The following is a 12,151-nucleotide window of genomic DNA, read 5'->3' on the forward strand; positions in this document are numbered from 1 at the left end:
TAGGGATAGACTGACGTCTTCTACTGTGACGTGTTGTAGTAATAATCACTTCCACGAATATTTAATCCACGATGATCTGCCTTGTCATTCCAGTGCTGTGTAAGGCCAAGAGTTGGCTGACAGTCACTTAAACTGGAGACCAGAGGATATAATTTTAGAGATCTCTATTGCCATACATAGCCTGGCATTTTGTCATTTCTTTCTAGAATGTCACTACTTTGTGTTCCATGCGATGTGACAAAACATGCTGTTTTTAATCTGCCTCCCTCCCTTCCAAGTTCATAAAATAAAGCGATGAGCACCTCTTTGAAGTGCTGCATGCTTTTTTAACTTCTGTTTTGTGTTCCCCTAGCACAGACACAGTGTAAACTGATCTTTTCACCCATCAGTTCGGATAGAAGGGTTTTTCTCTTGAAATACCAGATAATGAGACAACGCGTTTACACCTTCTCTAGGTGGAATGCCCCACTTCATGGTTGAACTGTTAGAATAAGAATTGGACTAAAGTATATAAGAAGTGTTTTCCTAGTCTCCCCTATCATATGGGGGGTTTGAAATAGGGTACTACATTTCCTTGTACTGTCTCAAAGACAGAAAGAGATTCTTATCTTGCTCTCCAGTAAGTCATTCAAAAAGCTCAGGCAGTAACGATGATATAAAACGGGCTTCATCCAAAGCCTGGTGAAATCAAAGGAAGTTTCCCATTCACTTTGGTGTGTTTTGGATGTAAAGTAAAAAGTAAGATGGAATAAAAGTAAGGGAAGTCTTATTTACCAAACTAGAAATGTTAGTCTATATGCAAATTTGTCCATTCAAATAGAATTTATGTTAAGTACTGATACTGGAGCATGAATGGAGCACAGTGTTTCTTCCCACATCCAAGACTTGAGCCTTGTGGAGGGCTCTCATAGCTGTTGCTCCCAGGAAGGCTCTCAGGTAATGTCTGTGCTGAACTCTGCTTTGAAAGGAACTGGGAGATAGTGGGGAACTTTTTGAATTAAAGTTACTTTCAGGATGCTGAAATTGCCTGTTCTGATTTAATTGATAATTTAGAGATATCTTAATAATTTAAAAATATCTCAGTAACACACATTACATGACTTGGAGAATGCCTGCAAATGCTTGAGAAATCTCATGCTAGAAAATGAGGTGGTGATATTGGCTGTGTAGGTCATGAGCTCTCTTGGGCCCTGGTGTGAGCCATGTGCAGTTTGTGACGGACAGGCATCGGTCGGTGTGCAACCTAGACCTTGTAAGATATGTAGCTAGTACATTTGGCACCAAAGGGCGTCTCAGCTTGCCACGTTAGCAGCAATACATCTGGCATACTCCTGCACTGCTCTCCTTGCCGCTGAGTCCTTCCAGCAGAAAATACTAACACTGGGTCTGGGTAGTATTAATTTCCAGTATTAAAGCTGGAAAGCTTAATTTGCTGATACCTATGCTAAAATTGTCTTAAGAATTTATAGGGCATTTCTGGCTCTATCAGTTATGTGCTTTTTGAAGGCACTACATTTTTGGAGGAGGTAACTAATGCAGCAACTTTTATGTAACCTGCTTTAATTTGATCTAGAAAAAGTACAGACAAAAGGCTGATGCTCTGAAGTTCACCAGTGTGGCTGACAGTTCTCAGATCAAACATGCCAAGAAAAGCCAGCAGCTGCAAAGTGATGTGAGTCCTTGACTGAGTTTGTCTCTTTGCAAGTACTTTACTCATAATGTGGTAATTATTGAGGTATGTACAGGGGAGGGGTTGAGGGTGCTGGAAGAGGACCCAGTCATGAAACATTTCAATACATGAAATTTCTTGACATTTATTTCTGAGAGTTTTTATTTGTTTATTTAATGAATTCTCTCATTCTCTGGACTAGAAAATCAATAAAAAAGCAAAACCCAATGGACGTGGAAATAGAATTAGGCAAGTTAGACTTCTCATAAATGATGTCAAAGGCGCGCACGAGAGAGAGAGAGAAAGAGAGACTACAAGACAGTCTTGGCAACAAACTTGTGGGTAGGGCAGACTGGGTTCAAGTATGGCTAAAGTGCATTCATGAGAGGATACCTGTGTATTCCAGAGACACTGATGTAATCTGCACAAAAAATTGTTATCCATAAGGTAGTAAAACTGAGGAAGAAAGCTGGAGAGAAAACACTGCATTTCCAGCCGATCCCCAGGCAGTGCTTCAAAGCAAGGAAGACATTAGCACAGATACTGCTATGAATCTGCCCCAGATTTTGTGTTTCTCTCCACTGAGGGTCCTGTCAGGAAAGTTAAAGCTATGTTAGCCTTGTTAGACCACACATTCTCCAGCTGTTGCTGTTAAGGAACTTTTAGCAAAATGATAAAATGGGCCTAATTTTCCCAAACTGGATGCCTTCAGAATGTTCGCTGTTCTTCCCTGGGGCTGGACAACCATGGAAAATAATATTCCAGACTCTTTGACAGGACTTTGCTGACAACAACTCACTTTTAACTTTCCAAAAGAAGGGAAACCTGTTGTTAAAATTGCTGACTGACTAATTTTGGAACAGTAGTGTCTTCCTGAGCTTTTTTTTTTTCACTTTTAACATGTTGTGCCTTGAACTGAAGGTACTGTCAGCTTCTCAGTTGTTACAGGAATGGAGCGTTATTGCTTCTTGATTACCATTTTCCAGGCAGCTACCATGGTTCCCTGTTTTGCTCCTCTGTACTAAGAAAAACTTGGCACTTAGTTGGATGAGTGTTGTGTGCCTCAGAGGTTGTACCAGATTGAATCAGAGGAGAATGCTGGTCTCCTTACTCCTGCTATTTGTCCCCTGTGTATTGGACAATGCTGCATTGCTCCGTGTGTTGGAGCCAGAATAGTAACTATAGATTTACGGCTTTATAGTAGGGACATTTTTCCCCTCTTTTCCTGTGAGATGTAAGAAACGTAACACTTGGTGAAATGGGATGACTTTTCATGGCTTTTCAACAGCTCCTCTAACAGCTTTATGAGCTTCTGAAACTGAGCAGTTCGTTTCTCTGTTGATGTTGCCCTGGGATATAAAATGGAGATATTTGCTTCTTAGATCATAAAAGTTCCTTGATATTTTCATTTAAAGTTGGAATGTTAGTCCTCACTGGAGTATTGTGTCAGCAATTACATTTAGGTCACAAATTTTCTCTGCAGATTCAATTGCTTAGTTGTCTTCACTTCCTGCCTAAAATTCACTGTTTCTGTGTCCAGACTTTCATTCCACCTAAAGAGTAGCTGCAGTTTAATATTGGATGACATACATTCTTGCATATATTGTGTACTGAATATGAATCAATGTCAGCTCCATAGCTAGTTGAGTAGCTAACCTTGGGAAAGAGAACTAAAGTATCTGAATGTTTATTTTTTCCACTGCTTCTCTGAAGTTTGTGGTTGACTTGACTCTGCGTCAGCTTTTCAATTCAGTTTTGGCAAAAAATCATGATGCTAAAGACTAACTCATGAAATAAATTAACCCTTACAACTCCTTGTATATTTGGGATGTTTTAATCAGTATTCCTTCAACATTAAACATGGACTACTGCTTTTTAACCATGCTTTGCTTTCTGTGGACAGATTGCCTACAGGTCAGGAAAAGAGCACTTTCTTCATCAGTACACCATCAGCAAAGATGATCCTGCCTTCATACTGGCCAAAGCAAATGCTGCCAATATCAGTGAGGTACTGTGTGAGACAGAGTTTTGGATTCCCTAACTCGCATGAATATTTATTCCTGTTGAAATGTTTGTTCTGTAGGTAAAAGTTAGCTTCTTTCTCTGAGAAGGTCCAAATGTTTCAGGTGTAAAATCTTTATATCTAAATTTACTTACTTGCTCTTAATTAAATACTAGTTACATCTGCTGTTCTGGAAACTACTCAGTTTTAAAGTTTGAAACCATGTATTTTCCACATGCTTCCAGGTGAGTGGCACAATGACATTTTCACTGGAAACAGTGACGTGATGGGGTTACAGTATCCACAGTTACAGGATGTAAGGGAAGAAACAGGATCTGATGCTTAGATGTGCTTGTTGGGCATGGAGCGTACACTGGTCTGATGTTGCTTGAAAGCTATCACCGTTGTTATAAAACAAATAGAATATATTGATAGTAATAAAGAGACTGTGTTGTTACCATCTTTTTAGAAACTGTACAAGAGTAGCTGGGAGAAGCAGAAAGAAAAAGGATTTGTTCTTCGTCTGGATGCTTTGTCGTTCTTGACAGCCAAGGCAAAGAGGGATCTGGCAAGTGATGTGAGTATGGACTCCACCAGCCTTCTTTATTCTTAGGACAGCTGACAGTCCAGGCTGCTACCAGAGTTTTGAGGATGTGTCACGTATGTCTCAGTACCCTGAGCCGATCTCACTCAATTTGTGCTAAGGAGCAATGGAGGAGTTGTCGGGGTGATTGGCATTCCATAATTAGTCAGAAGGTTTGCTCTGAGCAATTCAGAGTTTTTCCCCACATGCTGACTGTTTTTTCCTCTTCTTGTTTTGACCTGAGGGTGAGTTTTAGAACTCAAAATGAACTGGAAATATTCTGTGAAACATCGTAACTTAATACATCCATGCCTGGCCAGAAAATTCCTGGAAGAACCTTCTGACCTCAGTGTTGTTTTTCTAGACAGAACCAAAAAGAAAAGATTTCTTACAGCTTTTTGTGAACATATTGTTTCTGAGAAAGTATTTGTACTTTATAAACACTTAGTAATTTCTACGGGACTCCAGTTCTCTTCTGCAAACGGACTTCTTTCTTGCGTGTGTCGACGACCAAGCATGTCGCAACACTGATAGACCGTTGCTTTAGTATTAGTAGAGCTGTCAGTTTGACAGCTTGGATCATCTACACATAGTCTATTGTTTTCTTCACAGATTAAATATTCTACACATGGTCTATTGTTTTCCTCACAGATTAAATATAAGGAAGGTTATGAGAAGATGAAGGGCAAGCTGATTGGAGTAAAAGCTGTGGAGGAGGATTCGCAGATGGCTCATTCCCTTCAAATGTCAAAGTTGCAGAGTGATCTGGAGTACAAGAAGGCATTTGATGACACGAAGAATCAGTTCCAGGTCTCAATGGATATGGTTAACCTTGTCCATGCCAAAAAGGCTCAGAATTTGGCTACAGATATAGGATACAAGACAGCTCTCCATCAGTACACAGCCCTGCCCACTGATATGAAAGTAGCATGGGCCAAATGGGCCTATGGATTGCAAAGTGATGTAAGTCCAGAACCTAAAGTATTTCAATATCCTTTTGTTCAACTCCTCCAGGCACTTAGGGATGAGTTTCTTTACATGTTTCTGCTTTTAATGCCATGACATATTTATGCACTTAATTTTTCAACTATTAAAAAGTTAATATTAAACCAGTAAATATTAACCAGTTATTTGCTCAAGAGATATATTTAAAGTGTGCAGTGTTTTCGAGGAGTATTATAATCCTGTTTATGAAGGATGAAGCATGAAAGATAAAGAATTATGAAGCATGGCTTCTTCAAAGCCTACTTCAAATATTAATAAAATACTGGGATTCATATATGATGTACCTTTATCTATTTTTTTTTACCTAATGTGCGGGGAGGTTACATAATTTAAGGTGTTAAAATTGGTGATAAAATTTGATATGGAGACTGTATTCTTGGCTGTAACCATCAGATGAACTGTCTGATCCTGTAAATGGTTACTGTAAGTCAGACTTTCCATTCTGAAGTTTTAAGTCAGAACTTTTCAAAGAAACTGAGATAGATACGTGTACAGATCTTGTTGAGGTGTAGGTGCTGAAACCCTTTTGTCTTCTTTGAGAAACGCAGCTGCAGCACTTATATAAGCTTTTGGAATTCAGTAGAGTTGGTAGGTGAGATTTTGAGGGAAGTGAGGAGTACTCCTATACTCTTCCTTCTTAAAGACAAAAGGAAAAAACAAATCCCAATGGTTTCCCTCCAGGATAACCAAAGGATAGGGGCTGGGAAATGTTAAGTATCATTTTCTTATCACTGCAAATCATTAACGATCTTTTAAAAAGTCCACTATGTCCAATCAAACTGAAGTTTTTGCTATGCTAGAGTAAAAACTACAAATGACAGTAAAGTCTAGACCACTTCTAAATATTACCTTGCAAAGCATATTGCACAAGTGCTGGTGAGTCCTCATACTATTCTATTCTGTAAATTTTTTTGCTCTCCTTGCAACTGTGCAGTAGTGAATAAAGCAAAGGCAGGCACTAATTTGACTTGGTTGTTGTTCCTGAGATGTCTGAATCCTTTAATGGCATTTTAAGTGTATGAACACCAACAATAGGTCTTTTTTTTTTTTTTTTTCTTTGTTAGAACCGATACAAAGCTGATTTGAACTGGATGAAAGGAGTTGGATGGATAGCCACTGGGTCATTAAATGTGGAGCAGGCTAAGAAGGCAGGAGAACTCATTAGCGAGGTGAGATTTCATGACAGCATGTAACAGAATTTGCTGCATAATGCGTGCAAAATGTCTGTATAAAATTAAAATAATTTCCACTCAAAGGGGAAAGAAAAAGGCATACCACATGAAAGCTCTCAAAACCAGGGATAGGACTGGTAATTAGAGGGAAACCAGATACCAAACACACACCAGTTGGAGTCCATATAGCCTTTGCAAAAACAAAGTAGGTGACAAATGATATTATGAATAATAATGGCAATCAAACAGTGCTCAATTGCTACCCACTAGCCTACCTTTTTAATGAAGCAAAACAGGAGAGATGATGAAAAGATGCAATCAGTGGACCCAGAACCTTCCTTTGTAACAGACACACATTCCTTCTTGCTCCTTTTTTATATATAGTCACGTTAGCTGAAATTCACAGATACCTCTGTTTGTAGCTATCTGTCAGCCCAAGTAATTTTCATCCTCATTTCTCCCTATAACCAATATTACTTACAGGAGAAGGCGAACTCTAGAATCCTTTGTGCCTGTCCCGTGAGGCCTTCAGACGAGGTTGTGGTGGAAATTGTTAGAAGATTCCTAGTACTCTGTTTTTGTAATTTCAGAGAGGGTCTTACTTACAAATCTGCTGCAGTAGGAGACTGAATCCTGTGATTTTTTAGGAAACCACTGGTGATGCAGGAATCATCTGTCCATTCACTCAATGAGAATAACTGCATAGAATCATAAAATCATTGAGGCTGGAAAAGACCTCTGGGATTACCTGAGTCCAACCATCAGCCCAACACCACAGTGCCTACTAAACCGTATAACCACTAGAGTAGTGTGTCAGAAAAATATGGTCAACCTTTCATGTCTGCCTGATTGCTAACACTATTTTTTCCCCGTGTAATTATCTACAATGAAGAACGATGATTTTTTTAGACACAATAAACTAGATCCTCAGCCGGTATAAAGTAGGATAGCTTCACTAAAGCTAGTGCAGCAATGCTGGCTGGAATAGTAACTGTGAATATGTGTAGGTGTACCACCTTGATGTTATACTAATGAAAACTGCCACGCAGGAGTTTCAACTTCTAGGTTGTCATCTCAGCCTTTTCCTGAAGGCTAAGTAATTGCAGGTGGCTTTGAGCCTCCTCCCTTCTTCCATACAAATAGTGACTACCTCTGTAGTACAGCTAAAAAGCAATTGCCAGAATAGAATTTCTAGGAATTTTATGTAGATATGTTCTGGTCAACTTTAATTTGCCCCTACACCTGATCAGGACAAAGAGCAAACCACTTTTGTCCCTGTTAGCCTTAGTAAGATCTCTCATTATTAAGGGATTTCTTTCTGAAATTAAGATATTGCCCATAAGCTTGTGATACTTTAAAGCAGTTAATATGTTTTACACTGGTGTTTTGAATCTCAAAAGAATCAAGGTGCTGCCTTAAATAAACTTTTGTGGATCATGGCTTAATTTAAAGGAGAATGGCATGCATTTAGACTTGAACACTGAGATAGAAACAATTTCCTGAGGAGCCATGAAGTTGCTTATTGGGAGTCCATCATAGGCACTGGAAAAATTTAGTATGGACTGTATGGAGAAGAGGTAAAAGTACTGATGGGTATAGGACAATTTATGCAATACTGGAAGCTTTTAGTGACCTGGCCATATTAAAAAAGTGTCATTTTTTCCATCAAAAAGACTTCATCTTAATTATGCAAATATAACAAGAACTCTGAGAAGCTACTATAAGTCCTTTCAAGCAAGCAGAATTAATATCATTATCTAGAAGATATACCATAACAATTAAGCATAGTCTTAATGGCTGCATAGATTTACTGTACGTGTTAGGAGAAAACCCTGAAAGAGTAAGTTAAACAGTTGCCATTACTGATACACTGCAATGGTATATAATTTCTTGCTTAAAGAAACTATAAATAAAAAATATAATCGGTCATACTGCATTTAAAGTAATCTGAAAAGATTTTAAAATCCTGAGTTCTGGAGTATTAAGGCAGGAAGAATCTGATTTTGAAATGTTTCTTTATACTTAGGGAGAAATACTTTAATATTAATCGGCAAAAGGTTATTGTTAAATTGAAACAAATATTAATCTGAAAGTACCTAGGACATAAAGATGAGGAAAGAGGAATAATAATTATGTTCACAAATTCACTCTAATCTCCAGCAACCTATGATTTTTCTCTTTCAAATAGCATGAAAGAGCAGCACAAAATTCACAGCTTTGATCTTTTTCTGCTCAACAGAAGAAGTACCGTCAGCATCCATATGCTTTGAAGTTTACCAGTATTAAAGACACTCCTGAGATGATCCAGGCTAGAATTAGTTATACCCAGGCTGTGGATGTAAGTTATAATGTATATACATTATGATTATAAGAGTGGTATCCTCTTTGAACGACCTGATTGAAGCATTGGCTTTCTCTCTCTTTCTTTCTCTGAGATTATCCTTGGGAACCATGAAACTTCTGTGTTCTGGTGTGGTGCATCTCACAAAGAGCATGTTTCTAACTCGGAATGAGAAGTCATAGAGATCCCACTGGAGTGAATGGGAGTTTCATGTAAAAAGGGCTTTCTATCCAAATTTTTTTCAGAAACAAAATCTGGGAGTAGTGCTGATCTTTAACCTTCAGAGAATTTTGCCTTTTGAGATTCATTGAGGAAGAACACATTTGGGGTTCTTTCTCCTTTTCAAACAGATCTTTCGAATTTCAGTTTCTGTATATTCTTTGGAAACAAAGTGTTAGGCAGAATGACAAGCAAGAAAATATAAATTATTTCAAGCTGTCATCCTGCTGAGAGAGAAATCCAGGAGGCAAAACCTTAAAGGGAAGAATAGAGGCTGTTTTGTGTTTAAACATGTTTATTTTTAATAGAAGAGCGATTTAAAAATATTGTAGACTTAACTGGGATAATACAGAAGTGAATAATAAGCAAAAGTCACTCAAAAAAGACAAGTTTCAAACATGAGAGGCTGTTTTATTGTGAAAACAGATATTTTTAAAGTGAAGACAGAGATGAAAGACTTTGTGTAAAACACATGCTATTGTAATACTTACAGTGTCTATGTCTTTGGTTTAATTAATAAGATCCAAAAGGCTTACATCTCAGGTAGGATAAATATAAGTCATTTTGTTCCACTGAGCCATAGTCAAAATCAGTCTGCTGCTCTACTTCTTCCCACGTGGAGTTCTCATTAATGTTCCTGTTGTGAACCTGCAATAGAAGTGGGTCTGCTTCCTAACCAAAGTGGCAGCAGGATGAAATAGAGAGGTTCATTTTAATCTGGAGGGTCTCAAACTCTCCTGGGAAAGGCAAGTCAGGTGGCTAAGACATGGGTCATTTCTTCTAAGACCCCCCCGGAATGGTCCCTATCTGTACTCACCTGAAAATTATGGTGTCGATGTAAGAAGAAACTAAACTAGGAAAGCAAAATAATTGGAAGAGGCAAACTCTGCATAATGATTGTAGGGGAACCTTCGGTTAACTGCATAGAAATCCTTTTATCTGTCTGCATAATCTGCAAGTTTGCTTGAAACAGATGGTTGAAGATCCTGAGTCAACCATTTATTCTTCCTCCAAGGTTTGATATAAGTGACTCACATAGACACCTGTTTTATGATGGGATCAGTCACCTTCTGAGTTTTGCCATTGACTGTTGACTTCTCTCTTGCAACTAACTCTGAAAATAAATTCAGAGCAATTGCATAGATAGTTGTCATCAAATTTATCTGCTAAAAATGAACAAATTTGGAAAGATGTGCTTGGGAAACTTCAGCTTTCCATATTTCTGTGGAATTTGAAAGTGTTGGTGGGCCACTCATGGCTGCGCAATCTTAATAAAACTGTCTATTCTCCCTATCTCTATTAACTTATATTAGAATTCTTATCAAATTAATATTTAAATATCTGAATTTTCATATGTATTGATTTATAGACTCAAAAAATCAAAGACTTCCTCTCTAGCTTACTCTAGCTCATAGGCGTATCAGACTCCCAAAGCTTTTTGAATACTTTTTGACTATTACAATTGCCTGTATTTATAATGTTGCTTCACATTTCTTTAGTCTCTGTTTTCAATAAACATGTTTGCTAATGTTTTTGTCTAAACTAGTGATTGAACGTGTAGTGAGTACTTGCTACTGAAATTAATTTCTATTTGCAGAGGCTGTACAAGGAGCATGGAGAGAATGTAAAGCATCAGTATACTCCAACGACAGATCTTCCTGAAATCCTTCAGGCCAAATTAAATGCTATGAATATCAGTGAGGTATAAATCTGACCTTTACTATTTTAAGGGAAAGTAAAATGTTGATAGTATTGGCTGTTCGTTCTACACGGGAAATCTTACAAAATTTCTTTCCGTTCCTCGGTGTATGATCATTCTGTGGTCTAAATATTTCTGAAGTAATATGAGAAATCAAACTTCTTATCAAACTTCTCCTAAGTTAGAAAGGTTAAGAATGACTGAACAAATACATTTTCATAGTGGACATTTGTCATGTGATTATTCCTGTCATGTATTGATATTTTAATTTGTGTTAGCCCTTTCTGTTAGATTAGAATGAAACTAATGTAATGTTGATAGGATAACAATAATGCTTCAATGTGAACCCTCTGAGCAGTAGCTCTGCTTTATTCCTGTTCCATATTTCCTAGAATCGCTATAAGGAATCCTGGCAAAAGATGAAAGACGGTGGCTATCAACTGAAACTAGATGCCATTCCCTTCCGGGCAGCAAAGGCTTCGGGTGAAGTCATAAGTGATGTATGTGAACTTACTGCTGATGTTGCTCAGTAGGATACGTCAGTCACTCCAGACTCTTTCTGCTCAGCTGAGTGACTCTTGATGGAAACAGTATCTACAGCCAACTCTGTAGCCGGGAGACATTTGGTCTTGGTCTAGTTAGTTGTGCTTTTGGTGGTGCAGACACAATGAAATATTACTGGTAGCCAAGTAAAGGAAGATTTGTGAAGGCAAACACCCATCAGCAAAGTTGACCAACTTGGCCACTGTAGTGACTGGACAATCATAGGGATTGTGAAGGAGCTGTCAGCCACTGTTAGCTGGGCAAGCCTTGGAAGAGAGAGCTTATTAAGGAAGTTCTACTCTTCAGGGTTTGTCTTGAGTGTCCTTTACAGGCTGTAGAGATACACAGATTAATTTCAGGCATATGAGACTAGTTGTTCTGACTTTGTTAGAGAGCTGTTGGAGAGAGGCTCCCTAGAGGTTGATTCTGAGCACTTCCACCAAGTCCTTGTCTTTCACCACCTGTATAATAGCACATGACTAACACAAGCTATTTGTAAGTGTTCATTGGTGAATTTTTTTTGTGGTTTTCTCTAAACAAGGTAACAAGTTTGCACAGTTGAGATCTCAAGCTCTCAGGTAAAATACTAACATCCACTAAAGGTTTATTCAGATTTATTATCCTATTAAGTACAGCCAGAATTTGTTGTCCATATCTCTTTTTCTGTAGTATGAAAACCCTTTTAATCTTGATTTGGCAGTCATCTTACCAATACTTACTTCACATCTATTCACATTTCTATTCTTATTTCCTTTTCAGCACAAGTATAAGGAAGCATTTCAGAAAATGAAAGGACAGATGGTTGGCGTTTGTGGCCTGGATGGTGATATTCGTATTGCTCATTCAGTGCATGCAGCATCACTACAGAGTGATGTAAGTACAAGAAAGAAGATGTGGGCATTTTGGAACTGGTTTCCT

At 38.1% G+C, this 12,151-nt stretch overlaps 1 protein-coding gene across 2 annotated transcripts in view; it reads left to right on the plus strand.

Annotated features, from left to right (window-relative positions):
- Positions 1-12,151, plus strand: part of NRAP (nebulin related anchoring protein) — a 53,091-nt gene that overhangs the window by 24,854 nt on the left and 16,086 nt on the right. The window contains exons 21-29 of one of the 2 annotated variants that reach the window (XM_009570577.2): positions 1,574-1,672; positions 3,573-3,677; positions 4,141-4,248; positions 4,906-5,217; positions 6,324-6,428; positions 8,671-8,769; positions 10,589-10,693; positions 11,083-11,190; positions 11,993-12,106. In XM_009570577.2, the coding sequence (XP_009568872.2) occupies positions 1,574-1,672; positions 3,573-3,677; positions 4,141-4,248; positions 4,906-5,217; positions 6,324-6,428; positions 8,671-8,769; positions 10,589-10,693; positions 11,083-11,190; positions 11,993-12,106 (1,155 nt within the window). The remainder of the gene's footprint in view (positions 1-1,573; positions 1,673-3,572; positions 3,678-4,140; positions 4,249-4,905; positions 5,218-6,323; positions 6,429-8,670; positions 8,770-10,588; positions 10,694-11,082; positions 11,191-11,992; positions 12,107-12,151) is intronic. The other variant, XM_054071881.1, reaches the window with a different exon arrangement.

This window comes from Cuculus canorus, chromosome 7 (assembly GCF_017976375.1).
Source record: "Cuculus canorus isolate bCucCan1 chromosome 7, bCucCan1.pri, whole genome shotgun sequence".
In the NCBI taxonomy this organism is placed as follows: domain Eukaryota; kingdom Metazoa; phylum Chordata; class Aves; order Cuculiformes; family Cuculidae; genus Cuculus; species Cuculus canorus.